Below are 18,818 nucleotides of genomic sequence, written 5' to 3'. Positions count from 1 at the left end.
AACTTTGGCAGCAAGAGAGGGCCTGCAGCGACTTTGCTGGAGTAATGTTTCTGAGGGCTTCTCTTGACTATCTTCTGGCCTAGGCCAATAATCAGACCTTGCGAGAGAAAATTCTACAAGTCAACTCCCTAGTGGAAGCCTTTGGGAATGCATGCACAGCCATCAATGACAACTCAAGCCGTTTTGGAAAATATCTGGAAATGATGTTTACACCAACCGGAGCTGTGATGGGGGCAAGAATCTCTGAATATCTCCTTGAGAAGTCCAGAGTTATAAAACAGGCAACGTGAGTGCACTACTTATCTCTGTTTTTATTCTGCAATATAAATTTGGAGGCTTTGGGATTTTGTGTGTGTGTGTGCACATGTGTGCTGGGGATTGAACCCAGGAGCACTGTACCACTGAACTGCATCCCCAGCTCCTCCTTTTTTCTCCCTCCCTCCCTCCCTCCCTCCTTCCTTCCTTCCTTCCTTCCTTCCTTCCTTCCTTCCTTCCTTCCTTCCTTCCCCTCACTCCCTCACTCCCTCCCTCCTTCCCTTCTCTTTCTTTCTTTCTCACTAAGTTGCTGAGAGCTCCAGTTGCTGAGGTCAGCCTCAGATTCGTGATCCTCAGGCCTCAGCCACTTGAGTTGTTGGGATTATAGGATTATGGTGTGTGCCATAGTGCCCAGTAGCTTTGAGAATTTTAATGGTTCCATCTTCATCCTTGCTCTTTCCCATTTCCCCAGCCTCCACAAGAGCAAGGAATTAATTGTTTAAGCAAAGGATCAGTGGTAATTTTTGACCAAAAAGATGTGAAGGGGCACAATACAAAGGGTTGGGGTTAAAGTGCTTTTGGAATAGGTGTACTTGCTTTTCCTAAACTGGCTGTAATCAGTAGAATTTAACAGTATTGCAGACACTTTTAAAATTCATTAGATCTTGGCTGGAGGTGTGGCCCAGTGATAGAGAGCTTGCCTTGCATGTGTGAGGCCCTGTGTTTAATTTTTGACACCACAAACATAATTTTAAAAAATCATTAGATCCCTTAAAATTGAATTTGTCTATTTAAAAAGAAAAGCAGAGGATATTCCTTATGTTCATTTTTTCCCTCTCGATGAGAGAAAAATATTCACAATTATTCTGTCTTAAGAAAAACAATATTAATAGGTAATTATAATCAGGGGCTGCGGTTATGGCTCAGTGGCAGAGGGCTTGCCTAGCATGTGTGAGCTGGGTTCAATTCTTAGCATTGCATATAAATAAATAAAATAAAGATTCACTGACAACTAAAAATCATTTTTTAAAAATAGGTAATTGTAATGAATAGCATGGGCTTTGCTCTGAGTTCAAATGCTAGCCCTGACACTGAGATCTTGGGCATATCACAACCTTTTCTGTGCCTAATCTGTCAAATGAAGATGCTATTACTGCCCACCTTAGGGTTTGCTGGGAGGATTAATGAGTTCATTTATATAAATTACTTTAAAGAATGCCTGATATGGTACATGCTCTCAGAGTGTTAGCCACTCTTGCCATTATTATCACTGCAGGACACCAGAGTTCCTCAGGAGTATAGCTTCATCTGGACCTAGACATACACTATTGAATGCCTGCTGTATTCCAGTGTTGTGTTCTTTCCTGGGGCTGAAAGAGTCAACAAGACAGACAAGATTGTTGTATTTATTGAGCTTGAAGTACATGGAAGGTTGGGGAGAGATGGGAAGATCTTGGTTATTAAACAAATAAACACAAATGTAGAGCAACTGTGATAGGTGCCAGGAAGCACTGTAAGGTTCTAGGAAGGTGAAACAGGAGAAAGGAAGAACACATCAGCTAGTCCTGGAGGAAAGAAGAGCTCCTCATACCAGACATTGAATATGAGATCTGAGGATCTCTAGGAGTTAGCCAACAAGGTGGGGATGAGAGCAGGAATCCAGAGAATGGCAAAGATGAGACTGAGAGCAGTTTGTGCAGGGCTCTGGAGGCAGGCTGAGGATTTTGGACCTTTTTTGAAAACCACTCTTAGGCTGTGGAACATTTCCAAGAAGGGAGTCACAAAACCCAACTTGCATTTTGAAATGCTAACGCTAGTTTCCATGAATCAATGGAGATGAGAGAAGGCTTGTGGTGCAGAGTCAGGGGCTGTTGTTAAATCTACATAGAGAATGTCAGCCTGGATGAGTGTAGAGAGGGGGACCTTCCCAGGGCTGCTAGGCAAGGAGAACCCACAGGCCTGGGTTTAGCCTAAGAACCCAAGCACAGGGGTGGGGATGGGGTGGGGTGAGGTGGGGGGTGCAGTGCTGGAGCACTTGTCCGGCCTGGGCAGAGCCTGAGTCAATCCCTGGCACCACAGAAAACCCAAGCAAAACCTAAGCTTCTTCCTCTACCATGCTCTTAGTTTCCTCACACAATGGAGGCTGTTGTGAACATTAAACAAGTGAACAGGAAATGGAGTGAGAAACATTTATGTTTCTCTGTGGCTTCTTGATTTATTTTTACAAGGTTCCCTGCTTCTTTCTTTGTCCCCAAATTAGAATGATTTTAACCTTTAGGGAGCGACCTCTGACAGAATGGAGACTATCTTGTTCTGTGTTCACACGTAAAGTGCTCTTTTACAAAGCTACTGTGTGGAGTGTTCCTCTCACACCTGCACTGCTTTCTGGGGAGTGTTGCTCCTCACTCTCCTCACGTGCAGCACGGGCTTAATAATGCCAACTCCACAAGGCTCTTAGGAGAATTAAATGAGGTGAAGAGAAGGTAGGCCTTACAAGTCCTATTCATCCATGGTGGTTCTTATCACTTGTGGGCACTCTGTAGGATTCCCCTTCCTGGTCCCCGTGTTGCTGAGTGTGGTCTTATAGTCAGTTTTGGCAAATGGGCATTTAATGGTAGCTTTCCAGAGGCTGGCAAAGACTAAGATGGTGGCTGGTCCATGGGCTGGGCCCACTCATAACTACGTAACTACAATGAACACAGTTCAACTGCTGATCCCCTCCACAGCACCATGGACGGGGACTCTGAGCAGGAAGTAAGCCTTGGCTGAGATTAGGCATTAAGATCTCATGGTTAGAAGATGGAAAAATATACCCTGTTCATGGATAGGTAGAAGTAACATCATCAAAATGGCGATATTACCAAAAGTTCTCTATAGGTTTAATGCAATGCCAATCAAAATCCCAACGGCATTTCTTGTAGAAATAGAGAAAGCAATCATGAAATTCATATGGAAAAATAAAAGACCCAGAATAGCAAAAACAATGCTAAGCAGGAAGTGTGAATCAGGCGGTATAGCTATACCAGACTTCAAACTATACTACAGAGCAATAGTAACAAAAACAGCATGGTACTGGTACCAAAACAGGCGGGTGGACCAATGGTACAGAATAGAGGACACAGAAACCAATCCACAAAACTACAAATATCTTATATTCGATAAAGGGGCTAAAAGCATGCAATGGAAGAAGGATAGCATCTTCAACAAATGGTGTTGGGAAAACTGGAAATCCATTTGTAACAAAATGAAACTGAATCCCTTTCTCTCGCCATGCACAAAAGTTAACTCAAAGTGGATCAAGGAACTTGATATCAAATCAGAGACATGGCGTCTGATAGAAGAAAAATTTGGCTATGATCTACATACTGTGGGGTCGGGCTCCAAATTCCTCAATAGGACACCCATAGCACAACAGTTAATAACTAGAATCAACAAATGGGACTTACTCAAACTAAAAAGTTTTTTCTCAGCAAAAGAAACAATAAGAGAGGTAAATAGGGAGCCTACGTCCTGGGAACAAATCTTTACTCCTCACACTTCAGACAGAGCCCTAATATCCAGAATATACAAAGAACTAAAAAAATTAGACAATGAGATAACGAATAACCCAATCAACAAATGGGCCAAGGACCTAAACAGAAATTTCTCAGAGGAGGACATACAATCAATCAACAAGTATATGAAAAAATGCTCACCATCTCTAGCAGTCAGAGAAATGCAAATCAAAACCACCCTAAGATACCATCTCACTCCAGTAAGATTGGCAGCCATTAGGAAGTCAAACAGCAACAAGTGCTGGCGAGGATGTGGGGAAAAGTGTACTCTTGTACATTGCTGGTGGGACTGCAAATTGGTGCGGCCAATTTGGAAAGCAGTATGGAGATTTCTTGGAAAGCTCGGAATGGAACCACCATTTGATCCAGCTATTCCCCTACTCGGTCTATTCCCTAAAGACCTAAAAAGAGCACACTATAGGGACACTGCTACATCCATGTTCATAGCAGCACAATTCACAATAGCAAGACTGTGGAACCAACCTAGATGCCCTTCAATAGACGAATGGATAAAAAAAATGTGGCATTTATACACAATGGAGTATTACTCTGCATTAAGAAATGACAAAATCATAGAATTTGGAGGGAAATGGATGGCATTAGAGCAGATTATGCTAAGTGAAGCTAGCCAATCCCTTAAAAACAAATGCCAAATGTCTTCTTTGATATAAGGAGAGTAACTAAGAACAGAGTAGGGACGAAGAGCATGAGAAGAAGATTAACATTAAACAGGGATGAGAGGTGGGAGGGAAAGGGAGAGAGAAGGGAAATTGCATGTAAATGGAAGGAGACCCTCAGGGGTATACAAAATTACATACAAGAGGAAGTGAGGGGAAAGGAGGAAAAATATAAGGGGGAGAAATAAACTACAGTAGAGGGGGTAGAGAGAGAAGAGGGGAGGGGAGGGGGGAGGGGGGATAGTAGAGGATAGGAAAGGCAGCAGAATACAACAAACACCAGAATGGCAATATGTAAATCAATGGTTCTGCAACTGATGTGATTCTGCAATCTGTATATGGGGTAAAAATGGGAGCTCATATCCCACTTGAATCAAAGTGTGAAATATGATATATCAAGAACTATGTAATGTTTTAAACAACCTACAATAAAAATTAATTAAAAAAAAAAAAAGATCTCATGGTGTTTACAATGGTGGCAAGACCTAGCCAATCCTGATAGATAAAGGGATGGAGATCAAATCGGATTTATGCAAGGGATGGACTTTGAGGGGAAATTTGAAAGAATTGAGAATCAGAAGTGTTTGCAAAAAAAAAAAAAAAAAAAAAAACAAAAAAAAACTGTAGGAGAGTACGATCAAGATGGGTCAGCCAAAGCCTGCCAAACCTTTAATGGAAGGTTAAGGAACAAGTGGTATTTGTGCCAGGTGTACCTCCTCCAGACTCAGTGCAGCCCCCATCCCTCCATGCTCAAGGTAGAAACTAGGAGGCAGACCCCAGCTCCCACCTTCATTCCATCTATTAGGCTGTTCTTTTGGTTGTTTCTCCAAAGCATGTATTTAAGCCCACCCTCTCCATCACCTCTGCCATTCCCCTATCTAGGCCACATTGCTTTCTCACCTGGACCTCCCAACGCGTCTCTCTGTATACATTGTGGCTTCTTACAATCTAGTCCCATGCTGTGGCTGGACAGTACTTTCACTACAGATCTGTCCACGCCATGTACTTCTAGTGCCTCCCAAGTCCCTGTGTGGGCTGGTGCTGCCTGCCTGTCCACTCCTTCTCACTGGCACCCTTTTCAACCTTCATGGGTGTTGTGCTCAGAGCCCTTGTGTTTAGAAGGGCTGTTTTTTTCAACCTTCATGGGTATTGTGCTCAGAGCCCTGTTTAGAAGCTTTCTTTCCCCTTCTCTTTGTAGCTCCTTCCAGCCCCTCTCCAGACGTTAGGGCTTCACGTTACCATGGTTTCCTCAGACAGGCCCTCCCCTGACTTGACACAGGTCATCCCTTTTCTCAGCACTCAACTCAGCCCCCTGCTCATTTCGTCCAAAGCCCTCATCTGGTGGGCGTTTCTATTTGTTTCATCTAACCCATCTCCAGAAGGAATGCTCCAAAAGGCCATGAATCTTCTCAGTCCTGTGTCCCTGACACCCCACAACACGGTACCCGCCTTGATCAGTACTCAATACATTTATTAGTTGAATAGTAGCCTTTTTATTATGTGTCCATATCCCATAACATCATATCGTATACCTTAAATATACACAATACAATTTATTTTAAAAGATAAAGATTAATTTTTAAATTTATTGAGTGAATAAAGGAGTGAGGAACGGCAGATAGGGACATCAGGGATACAGAGCAGTGACAAGAACATTTCTCCCATCATAAACTGACTCCAGCTCCCAGGCTGTGCACCTATCTAAAAAGGCTCTGACCAAAGTGGCCTAAAAGGGGTAGACAGCAGAAGACCAGAGAGACTAAGGAATGACATTTTGAGTGGTACTTGAGAGTACACCAACTTAGGAGTCTGCAGACCTCAGTTCTGGGACTAATCCTTCCTTGTAGGACCTGTAAGGGACTTCCTGCCCGAGGTTCCAGGAAAGGAGGAGTTTGACTGATCTAAGTTGAACCTCACTGTCTCTGAAGCAACAGAAGGCATGTGACAGATGCATAGGTGTGGGGCTGGAAGTGAAAGAGCTCTAAATATGTGTAACCTGAGCACCTACCTGTTCCATTCTGTAAAACTTCCCTCTGCTTATAGTAAAGTGTGTTTAAATATGTAACATTGTGAGGATTACATTATGAATCCTAACTCTATTACTGTTCAGCAATTGGAGTGAAGTATATTTAATTAGCTGAGAATGAAAACTTACCATCGAATATTTTGTAACGAAAGGAAATGATATAAATGACTTATGGTAGGGAATCCCAGAACATGGTATTAATAAAGTCTCTTTCTTTTTGTTTTAGGGGAGAGAAAAATTTTCACATATTTTACTATATTTATGCTGGTCTTTATCACCAAAAGAAACTTTCTGAGTTCAAACTTCCTGAGGAAAAACCTCCTAGGTAAGTATCAGGGATTTGGCTTGTTAATTTTGCATGAATGCACAATTAGCAACTGACAAATTCAGAAGTAAATGGATCTGCTTTCCTAACTGGAAACTCACAGCCTATTTAACTTAAATACATAGGAGGAAGTGGCAGGAACCACATCTGCCCATTTGCATTTTTTTTCTAGAATATTCAAAAACTCAACTACAGCCATTTTACTCAGCCTTGTACACCATTATTCCCCACAGTGTTAGATGGTAAAGGAAATGACTTCCAAAAGAGCCAAAGTAGCACTTGTCCTGGAACCTGAGGTATCATTTTCCAAGTCAGTGCTCATGGTGTTTGGTCCTATTCCATTTCATTTAGGTACATAGCTGATGAAACTGGAAGAGTCATGTATGACATAATTTCCAAGGAGTCTTACAGAAGCCAGTTTGAAGCAATTCAGCATTGTTTCAGGATTATTGGATTCTCTGAAAAGGTAAGTGATTGTCAGGAGAGAAACTCAAGTGTTACTAATCTTCAATGACCATGAGTGAAGACATGGACGTTCTAGCTTGGGGCAGGATACTTTCCACATGCCACAGTGGTCATCTGAGAAGGTCTTGCTACTCCAAGTGTGGTCTGAGGACCCAAACTGTCATCTCCTGAGAACTTATTTAAAATGCAGAATCTTGGGTCCATCCAAGAATGACTGAATCAGAATCTGCATTGTAGCAAGACACCCAGTGGACATAAAGAAGAGAAGCACTGTTGTCAGGATCATGTATCTGTGAATTCTTATCACTATCATCAGTTCACGATAGCGGAATAACGAGCACCAAGGCAAGAGTGTCCCTTTTTGAGTTGGAGTCATTCACCATGAAAGTGAATTGTGACTAGAGTACAGGCATGCACCCATTACACCCAAGCTACAGAATTATATTTATGCAAGTGACTCTTTGTGCATGGAGACAAATTAATTAAGACCCTTTTAACTTTTTTGCTGTCACTTCCCTCTCCCCGGCACATAGTTGTACATTTTTAACTAGAGTTCTAAGTATTGCACTACTCTTATCACACAGATACAGGTTTCTCTCTTAAATATATGCTAGGAGTGACAGACACTATTTATAACCGTAGGCTCAAATATTATTCAGAGATACATTATGTCATCGCATCTGGCCTTCATGCGTCAATTTTGCAAAACATAGTTTCTTTTACTTTTCTAACAAAGGGAGTAAATGACTAGAAGGTAGGTAAGAGTGTTACATCTTAAGGAATTAGGTTACAAAACACTCCAGTCACCTTGGGACAGCCACTCGGAATAGATTGCTTCTATAATCCAGTGAGTTTGGCTAGCCCTTCCCTCTTCCCCAGCACGGTTGATTTTAGTCATAATAATAGCTTTCTTTTTCCATCCAGCTGCTAATTTTCTCTGTTGGCCTCCCACTGACTTTAAACTGACAGACAGTGGAAAATCCCAAAGGTCAGATAAAAATAGAAATATATTTCCCTTGGCTCCTTAGAGGAGAGCAATTAAACAGGTTTCAACGTTGTTAAAGGAGCTTTATGTTATTAATTTACCAGAGCTGGTTTTTATCCAATAAGCATCACCAGAACACTCAAAGTGGAGTGGACATGACAGCAGAGTCATTTCAAGTCATCTGGGTCATTCCAAAGTGTTTGGGGGCATATGTCCTTAAAAGCTACAGGAGCCATAGCAAAGTCAGCCCCTAAGATTGACAGTATTTTACTCCTAGGGAATATACAGATGATTATAGAATGCTATGAAGAGACTGGCCCCAGCGCTAATAGAATGCATACAATAATGCTATTATAATAATCCTTTAAGTACCCCTGATAATAATCAAACAGATGCTGTTTTAAGGAAACAAAATTAAAAACAGAAGAAATTAAGTATATGTCCTTGAAGTAAGCCATCCCTAGCCCCTGTGTAAAAAAAAGTCCAGTAGAAATGAATTAATGAATGAATGTATAAATAAATATGAAAAGAATCAAATAAAAATGATTGTAAAAATTCTTAATTTGTGCCTGGCCTACACTGTTAAATGAATAACTGGAGTAATGGCATATCTCTGTATCTTTCCCATGTTCAATATTAATTCATACTTGAAATAAACCAAATTATGTCAGTTAGCAACTGTGGAAATTTGAGGAAGAGGCTGGATCTTCTCTACCTGACATTAGATTTTGTGTTTATGTTGGTGCAGACAACCTGTTTTGCTGGATTAACTCAGTTCACTTTGTGTTTATAAACTCACAGTAATGTGACTAAATTCAGGAAGATTCAATTCAATGAAGTCAGGCAGCAGATGCCAAATGGATGATGTAACAGAACTTTCTCTGAAGTTTTTCTGGCAGACATTTCTAGGCAGAACTTAAGTGAACTGGTCAATTCAATAAAAATTATGTTTCCTGTCCTTCTTGGAAGGTCATTAGTCCCCTGCAGAAATCCCTTAAGTTTTTCTGAAACCCTTAACAGCAAAATTATGAATAGCAAACCTTGGTGAGGACTCAGGAAGATGAATTTTAATTCTGGGACACTGGCCAAAAGTACTGCAAGGAACACTTGACTATGAGTTTATTGTAAAGAAACTTCTCTGGTAGAAGGAACTATGTACTAATGATGATGGTGTCTTGCAAGGGTCTCAAGGGATCATTCCTAAAATCCTATCGTGAATACCAGTGCTTTCCAACTTTTACGTCTGGAGCCAAACCATACTGTTTTATGTTTAATATTATACTTGTTTTGCTGGTATGGGAATTATCATAACATATTAAATACATGGAGTTTTAAAATGTATTTATATTTAATACCACATGAAAACTTTGGGGGCTGATGGACTAGGTGATGGTCAAGATTGGGTATATCCTGCAGATCCCTGGGTGCAGAGGGTTAAGGAGAAGGCTTTGAGTTCAGAGCAGAATTTCTTCCCTTTATTCAAAATAGATATGAATCCAAAGAGAGAGAGATTGAAGGGCTTTATGTTAAAATATAACTTGGGGGTCTTGAAGTGGCCAATGTCTCCACTTAGACAATAGGGTACCATTGACTTTTAAGATGCCCACTTGTGAACCTCTGCCTAGGAGAAGAGTAAGGTGCTGGATAGAGCTTGTAGGGAGATGGCCCTAAGGCAGGGCTTGGTGCAGAACTGGTGAAAAACTAAAGGATTTATAGAAAAGAAAGAAGGCAAAGCAAGACTGATAGGAGAAGTAAATTCCTAAGGAGGCACAGGAGGACAACTGCCTGAGAAGCCTGGGAGCCAGGTTGAGGGAGAGTCCAGTAAATCAGTGCTAGGTTCTTCTCAACTTTCAGCCTGGCCTCAGCTCTTTCCGGGGAATGCTGATATCAGTAAAGAAGTGCCTTCTGAGAAAAAGAGAGAGGCAGCAGAGACCATGCATCCACAGTGGGGCTTTGATGGAGGACGCTGTCCCCACTTTGGCCAGCTGATGGAGAGGCTGAGTTCACACTCATCCACAGTCTAGGAGGATGACCCAACTGGAGGACTTCTTAGTCTTCCTGATAATATTGCTTGTTCTCAGTGAAGTTATCTCATTTTTTTTTTCATATAGAAAGTTGGAGCCTGATGGGAAATAAAAGAGAGAGCAGTGAGATAGAGACAGAAAAGGCAGAGGTTCCAGAAAAAGTGCCATAGTTGGAGATGAGGCAAGAGAAAACTTCATGAGAGAGGTAGAAAGGCTTCCCCAGGATGTCTGTGAGCAGAAATGAAGAGAACTTTGAACAAGAGTGTGGGGGAAGGTGGAGTCATTTCACAGATGGACATACAGCAGAATGAGCTCGCCGTGACTGTATATGGGTGATGTTTGACGCAGACACAGTGGTGGATGTAGGTTTCTAGGTCATAAAGGAAGCATTGATTAATCCACATGTAGGGCTAAAGGAGCCAAGAGGGGGAATAGCCCAGAAATGTGCATAGGGAGCACCCTAAGGCTAATAACCCCTTCGTAAGGGAGCCTTGGATACTCCTTCCCCACTTCTCTCACTGAACCAAGGAAGGAGACTTGAGCTACCATTAACTCTGGTGAGTCAAACAGTGTTTGAACCTAAAAGTTTTCACTCAAGGTCATGGTAGTTTTCCACTTTTGTTGGCTGCCTGGGCATTGTGTTGAAGAGATGCTTGCCAGAGAAGCAACAGGGCGGGATGCTGGTGTCAAGGGCATGATCTTTGATAACCATTTTCTTTGCGAATCATCATCCCAGGGGCGAAATACCTAGAAACTTTATTTGGGGAGGTTTTGAGCCTTGTACTATAACATATAAAAGGTAATAATGTTTAGTTAGAGGAAGTACATTTTTCCTCTAAGAGTATTCCCAAGTTTTAGATATCCTCCCGAGTAACTGGATATAGAATAGCAGATGTAGTAGAAGTCACTGCCTGAGACTCCTTCACTCCCTTGGATCTGCCTCCAGGGAGTCAGGAGTCGCCTGATGCACTCAGCAAGCCTCACACTGTATTGATCAAGGTAATGAGGTGCTGTCATGTTAAATCCAAGCGAGTCCCAGAAAACCCATTTGGTAGGTGTTCTCCTTAGCCACTTTTAAGTCGTGTGATTAAACAGTGATTCTTGAAGGCAGAAACATGACATCTTGCCTTTGATTTAGAAGTTAGAAGAAAAATATTTATCTGCAGGAGAAGCCAGCTTAGAGTCCTCATTTGTCTTTGTAGCATTATCAGGTATCCAGCAGATGTCACTGTTAAAGCCTGTGTTCAATTTTTGGCTTTACTGAGTAATGTTTACAGGAAAGCTCAATTTGGGGGGCGATGCTTTATCAATGATGTAATGACAGTTTCTATTAGTTTGCTACTGTGTATAGTACTAAATCAAGTAATCTGCCTGAGTATTTTTGTGGAAGCATTTTTCTCCATCTATAAACATAAAATGCAGAAATTTCCTAAGCATGTCATTGCTTCAAATACAGAAAATGTAAATTCTAAAATAAATAAATAAACTTTATTTTTAAAAACAAATAGTGCTACATAAATATTCAATTTTTAATATAAAAGATGACTTAAATTATCTGAATTGTTTTTACTCACATTTCTGACATCAAATATGTGAGGTCTTTCCCCCTATACACACATCAACTAATTCTCTGACACCAGCTGAATGGCCTACAATTCAATTCAATTCTATGCACCTGAAATTACCATTAGATCCCTTAAGACTGCTCCGACTTCAGGCAACAATTGCAAGTCCCAGGACTCCCGTTTTGACGGACTGGTTATAAATTAGGAGTTACCATGAACCTCTCCCAAGTTTGATTTGCTGCAATGATTTATAGATCTCAGGAAAACACTTTACTTTTTGTTACAGATTTAGAAGAAAGGATAAAACCCAGGAATAGCCAAAGGAAAAATGCAAAGGAAAACACTGGTAGTAAAGGGCTCAGAGCTTCTGTGCCCTCTGGGCATGCCACTGTCCCTCACTTCCATGTAGTCACCAACTTGGAAGCTCTCAGAAGCCCATTTTTTAGGGGTTTCAATGGAAGTCCATTACATATGCTTGATTGATGAAGTATTGGCCACTGTTGATAAACTCAATTTCTGGCCTTGTTTTCCTCCCCAGTTTGGTGGGTTGAGGACTGAAAGTTCTAGACTCTAGGCACATTCTTGGCTAACCAGCCCCTATCCTGAGTCTATCTAGAGACTAACTAAGTCACCTTATTAGTATAAACTCAGGTATGGTGCCAAAAACAAGATTTCTGTTACCCAGTGTCAAGGATTCTAACAGCTCTTGTGCCAATAACTGGTGACCAGGGCCAACTATTTATTTATTATTATATTACAATAACACAAATAATTCTAGTGAGTCCCAAAGCATTTCTTGACTTCATTCATAACCGTATGCTGCATCATGTAACTTTGAGATATTCTAGTGAGCCATCATGAGATGTGCTCCCAACTCCGTCATAAAAGCTACACTCAAAAGAAGTGAAAGGAACATATCTTTGATTTGATGACAGGACCATACCTGAATTTGGGAGCTGGCATTGGTTAGAGTACAAAGCTAAAAAGTGGCTTAAAGAACAAAGAAGGCCAGTTCCCTCTTTCACCACTATTCCAGGGAAGGAGGGTCAGGTTTCAGAGCAACTCTGTTCCACTGATCCATCATTGGTCTAAAAGTGTCCTCAGTGGCATGGTTGAGGCTGGGTTGCTGGGTGTTCCAGTCAGCAATAATGAGGAAGAAAGCATGGAGGGTGCATGCTCACCCCTAGAGAGCCTGATCCTAGAAGAGGGCCTCATTATTCTGCCTATTCCATTGATACCATTTAGTTAATTTCACCTCTAACTGCAAAGGAGGTCGGGAAATTTGTGTCTGCCTAGGAAAGGGGTGGGGGATGATGGAAAACTAGCAGTTTCCACCAGAGAGCTAGTGACTCATTGGTTTGATTGGCAATGACCTTCAAATCCGGTTCTCCATGTCCTTTTCAGGAGGTGCACTCCGTGTACAGAATTCTGGCTGGGATTTTGAATATCGGGAACATTGAATTTGCAGCTATTTCCTCTCAACACCAAACTGATAAAAGTGAGGTGCCCAATCCTGAAGCTTTGGAAAACGGTAATTATTTGATGCTTCTGTGCTATGTTGCCAAGCAATATTTCTTTCACTGTGGTAGTTTTCCAAAATCTGTAGAATAAAATGCAGCTTTAGCTGATTCTATTGGCTCTGGATGTTTTCACTAAGCAGCATTTCCCTAAGGATATCCTATGGAGTATCAATGCTCAATCCATAGATTGCAAATAGGTATTCCACAGAAAAGAATTCCATGGCCAGTAACTTTGGACAGTGGTTCTCAACCTTGGCTGCATTTGAAAATTATCTACAAATGTTTTAGGGGAAAAATGCAGGAATATTTTTGGGGAAAAAAAAATGGAGCTTCTGAGTAAGGATTCTCATAGGATTCTACTGCCTAAAACAAGGAGGAGGTTGGTCCTCACTGTGGACCTACTGAATCAGCACCTGCAGGAGAGAAAGCAGGCGCCAATTTATTTTTAAAGTTCTGTGGGTAATTACAGTGGCACAAAGAATGAGAATTCTCAGTTATAAATAAGCAAGCTGATTTAAATACAGTTAAAAAACTTTCTATGTTAAACTGCAGCATTTTTTAGGGCCTTTAATATACTAGTGTACTTTGTGACTCTCTAAGAGAATACAGTCTATGACATTCCCTCCAACCACACCCTCCCTATCCCCCCTTTTTTTCATCAAAAACCTATTTAAAATAAAAAAATTAATATATTGTTGTCTGGATAAAAAAATAAAATATAAAAACACCTTACTTTAAGTCTGGGAATGTAGCTCAGTGGTAGAGTTCTTGCCTAGTATGCATCAAAAACAAACAAATAAACAAACAAAAAAACGATGTTAGTGTTGCAGGTGATAACTGGAGCCCAAAGAAAGTGGCTCTCCCAAGACACACAAGGGAAGCCAATGAAAGAGCTGAGAATAGTATTCAAAAGTTCTAATTCCTGGCTGAGCTCTCTTTAAATACAGCCAGGCATCATTCCTCAATGATACCATCAAGTATCCAACTTCTAGGCTACGAGGTGGGTGGGCCCTCTCCTATCTCCAGATCAGTGTATCAGAGTAAAAGACTTGGGGTCTGCCTCCAGGGCTCATTAGCTGTTCAGTTTTAGTGTCATGGAAAAAGTATGGGTCCAGAGAAGGCTCAGAAAACCTCTGGATGTGTGCGCACATGCACCTGCCAGCCCCGAGGAGTGCAGAATCCTGACTATCAGGCTAACAGCAGCTGATAGACAGGTGGACCCTTTCCATCCCAGGAGAAATCTAGGAGCATCCTCACATTTCCATTATTTTAAAAGTAGCATGGTGTTTTATGCATGAATATGAATTAGTAATTTGTCAGAGACTTCTCTGGTGCTGGCTGTCTGCCTTTTTCTTCTGAAACTGTATTCTCTACTGAAATGTTCTATTCCCCCTTTGCACGTGCCTTGTCCACTCTGATTTAACACAAGACAATTCTTTGTGATGCTATGTCTTTGGAAGCCAGGTGGAATGCTTCTCAGATAATCCAAAATAAAAACCCACAATAAAAAAAATGAAGCAAAACAACAACAACAAAATACTTATGAAGAGCCTTCAGATCAGTTTGAGAGCCACTGTATCCATCTAAATGCTTCGTGGGCTAGGGTCCCAGCTTGTTGATCTTGAAGTACCTAGGATACGGGCTTGTACCTAGAAGGTGTTGAATAAATGCTGAACCATAGACTGATTGAAGGGATGGCCACATTCCCCAGTGTCATCCTTACTTTTTGTTCCAGCTGCTTCTATTCTCTGCATCAGCCCCAAAGAGCTGCTGAAGGCCCTCACATCCCACTGTGTGGTCACCCGGGGTGAGACCATCGTCCGTGCCAACCCTGTGGACAGGGCTGAGGATGTTCGGGATGCCATGTCGAAAGCTCTGTATGGGAGGCTCTTCAGCTGGATTGTGAATCGCATCAATACACTCCTGCAGCCAGAGAAAAACATATGGCAAGTGCCCCCAGAACAAGCGAAGGCCTGGGAAAGCAGTTCTCAACCTGGTGGCTCTTGGGGTCTACAAGAGGAAGCATTTTGCCCTCTTTGAGGTTTTCTTTAGCAGAGCATTCAGGCTTTCTCCTTTAAAAGACAAAATAGAATCCAAAAGAATCAGAGTGTTTATACCAGGGAGGAGAATGATTGATGGAGCCATTCAAGTGAGTAGGCTTGGCTGGGAGCTGGACAAACTGAGTTCACATCCGAGGTCTACAGCTTAAACAGCTCCATGTTCAAAGTTAAAGTTTTCCCATCTGTAAGATGAGAATGATATATCTATCCTCCTTACTATTTTTTTGGAATCACATGGACATTTACAAAAAGTTTTAAAGTACAGCATCTTCCATTATTATTATGATGCTCCCCCCTGCCCCCAAAGCATTGGCTATTAATTGTTTCTTATATAGTGGAGGAAATGACAATGTTGAATTCTGAACAGCACTCTTCTGAACAAGCTTTGTATAATGCATATGCAGAGGCTATAGCCACTGCATTGATGTAATAGATGGAGCTTCTGAGTAGGGGCTTGAAGGATTCTAGTACCTAAAAAAAAAAAAAAAAAAAAATACTATTGAAAAACCTAATGAACCAATGGTTGATGACATAAACTGTCCCTGCCTTGAAGGTGGCAGCATGAAGCTTTTGTCTGCATGTGAGTGGGCCCATGTGTTGATGGAAACTCGGGCACACATATTCTCATGGTTTTGAGATGAATGTTTCCTCCCTTGAAGGATTTTATTCATCTTTCTTGTGCAGTCATTCAGGTAATGGAATGAACGTGGGAATCTTGGACATTTTTGGATTTGAGAACTTTAGGAGAAATTCATTTGAGCAGCTCTGCATAAACATCGCCAATGAACAAATCCAGTACTATTTCAATCAGCACGTCTTTGCTCTTGAGCAGGTAAGAGTGAACTCTGAAGTTACTAAACTAGATGGGAAAGGTGTCTCCAAACTTCCCATGATTTGAAGCAAAATCCCTATTAGGCTAAGTGGTAAAAGACTTAAAACCACTGATGAGATGGTCCTGTCAAAACAAACTATCTACATTTAGTATGAAAAAAAGAAATATTGATTTCTGTGGACACTCACATTTTCTCACTTGATTGGAGCTGGTGACAAGCCAATTACTTAAGTCTTGCTTCAAAATTCTTTCATGCATATTGCCTGAAATACTTTACTCTCTTCTGTTTGAACCCCAAATCTCTGATTGTGTCCAAAATGACATAAGGTGATCTTGAATTCAGGTCATAGGTTTTTATAAAAAATATTTTTATTTTTTAGTTATAGGTGGATACAGTGTCTTTATTTTGCTTTATGTGGTGCTGAGAATCGAACCCAGTGCCTCATGCATACTAAGCGTGTGCTCTACCTCTGAGCCAGCCCCAGGTCATAGGTTTTTAATACCTGCACTAGCCATCCCTATCTTCCATCTCCTCTGTACCAGATGCCTCAGTAACTGGAGGGAATTAAGATCTGTTTATGGATTTCTAGAAATAGAAGTCTTTCCTTTCTGAGCTCAGTGATAAGTTCCATAGGGTGAGAATCTTGTGAACCCAAGGGGTGCCCTTCTCCTGTGGCAACAGCCTGCATAGCAAAGCCTACTCTACACCAACCCTTACTTAAACCCCAGGCTTTCCTTCTGCATAAAAGAGACACAATAACAAATATTCTGAACAAGCTCTGTAAGTGCAGGGACAATTATTTTAATGCAACTATATGAGGACACATGAACTCTGCTATAATTAGATAAATACAGAGACACCAAGTGAAAATACTGTGCCAATATTGGTTTTATCACGGCAGCTGGATAAATCTGCAGAGCATACCTCATCAGCTCATCCTGCACACAACTCACCTTGGCTTCCATCCATTTATCTCCCTGGGAAATCTGGAGTTTTTCTAGTTTTCTATACCAGAATGATTCCTTTTGTGTAGAATGTAGAAGTCTTCTTTCTTCCTGTTTTAAACCATATTTATCACCAAAATATTTTTTTTCCGGTTTTACTTTGTGCATAAGTATCTAAATTAGGAACCCCCAAGTCTGTGTTTGGACGACAACTTTTGCTGGCTTGAGCTGCCTGCCACAGGCCACCTATAAGCCACACGTAAACGCATAGCTGCAACAGGCCGGTATGCAGAAGATTCCTTTACTGCACACATCCAACACATCCTGTTTTCCATATGCATTCAAGTTTGTTAAACCTGGAAAGTCCAGGCCAAAGTATCCTGGTGGTATTGAGGCCAGTTTCTGGCTAGAGAGATTTACAGTCTGTTTCCCTCCAGATGGAGTATAAGAACGAGGGCATTGATGCCATGCCTGTGGAGTATGAGGACAATCGCCCACTTCTGGACATGTTCCTCCAGAAGCCCCTGGGCCTGCTTGCACTTTTAGATGAGGAGAGTCGGTTTCCCCAAGCAAGGGACCAGACCCTGGTTGGTAGGTATCTTTTGGAAAAAAAAAAAAATGGACACATCTACTTCTAACAGAAATTGGTTTCATGTCATCAAGTGAATGTGGGTTTTTAAATTTTTTTAATTTGCTTTAATTAGTTATACATGACAGTAGAATGCATTTATGCACTTTGATATATCATACATAGATAGGATATAATTTCTCAGTTAGTTCTGAGGGTACATGTTGCAGAATCATATTGGTTACGCAGTCACACACACACACACACACACACATATACACAATAATAATATCTGTTTCATTCTACTATCTTTCCTATCCCCACATCCTCTCCTCTTCCCTCCCATCACTTCCCTGTACCTAATCTAAGGTAATGCTATTCTTTTCTGCTCAACCACCTTATTATGAATTAGCATCCGCATATTAGAGAAAACATTCGGCCTTTGGTTTTGTGGGATTGGCTTATTTTGCTTAGCATAATATTCTCCAACTCCAACCATTGACTGGCAAATGCCATAATTTTACTCTTCTTTAAAGTTGAGTAATATTCCATTGTGAATATATATACCACATTTTCATTATCCATTCATCTATTGAGGGTTACCTATGTTGATTCCATAGTCTAGCTATTGTGAATTGAGCTGCTACAAACATTGATATGGCTGCATTACTATAGTATGCTGATTTTAAGTCCTTTGGGTATAAACCAAGCAGTGGGATAGCTGGGTCAAATGGTGGTTCCATTTCCAATTTTCTGAGGAATCTTCATACTGCTTTCCATAGTGCTTGCACCAATTTGCAGTCCCACCAGCAATGTATGAGTGTACCTTTTCTATCACATCCTCACCAACATTCATTGTTGCCTATATTCTTGATGATTGCCATTCTAAAGCTATATATGCTAAACCTAAGGCCAGCATCATTCTAAATGGAGAAAAATTGAAAGCATTCCTTCTAAAAACTGGAACAAGACAAGGACGCCCTCTTTCACCACTTCTATTCAACATCATCCTTGAAA

At 41.1% G+C, this 18,818-nt stretch overlaps 1 protein-coding gene across 1 annotated transcript in view; it reads left to right on the top strand.

Moving 5' to 3' along the window:
* The window catches only part of Myo3b (myosin IIIB), a 408,160-nt gene that overhangs the window by 157,609 nt on the left and 231,733 nt on the right, over positions 1-18,818 (top strand). Inside the window, exons 14-20 of the mRNA XM_077110313.1 lie at positions 84-286; positions 6,739-6,837; positions 7,189-7,303; positions 13,281-13,407; positions 15,132-15,342; positions 16,141-16,288; positions 17,671-17,824. Of these exons, the coding sequence (XP_076966428.1) occupies positions 84-286; positions 6,739-6,837; positions 7,189-7,303; positions 13,281-13,407; positions 15,132-15,342; positions 16,141-16,288; positions 17,671-17,824 (1,057 nt within the window). The remainder of the gene's footprint in view (positions 1-83; positions 287-6,738; positions 6,838-7,188; positions 7,304-13,280; positions 13,408-15,131; positions 15,343-16,140; positions 16,289-17,670; positions 17,825-18,818) is intronic.

Source organism: Callospermophilus lateralis, chromosome 9, assembly GCF_048772815.1.
Source record: "Callospermophilus lateralis isolate mCalLat2 chromosome 9, mCalLat2.hap1, whole genome shotgun sequence".
In the NCBI taxonomy this organism is placed as follows: Eukaryota; Metazoa; Chordata; class Mammalia; order Rodentia; family Sciuridae; genus Callospermophilus; species Callospermophilus lateralis.
Note: the sequence above shows the minus strand (reverse complement) of the source record. Positions and strands in the feature narration are given on the sequence as shown.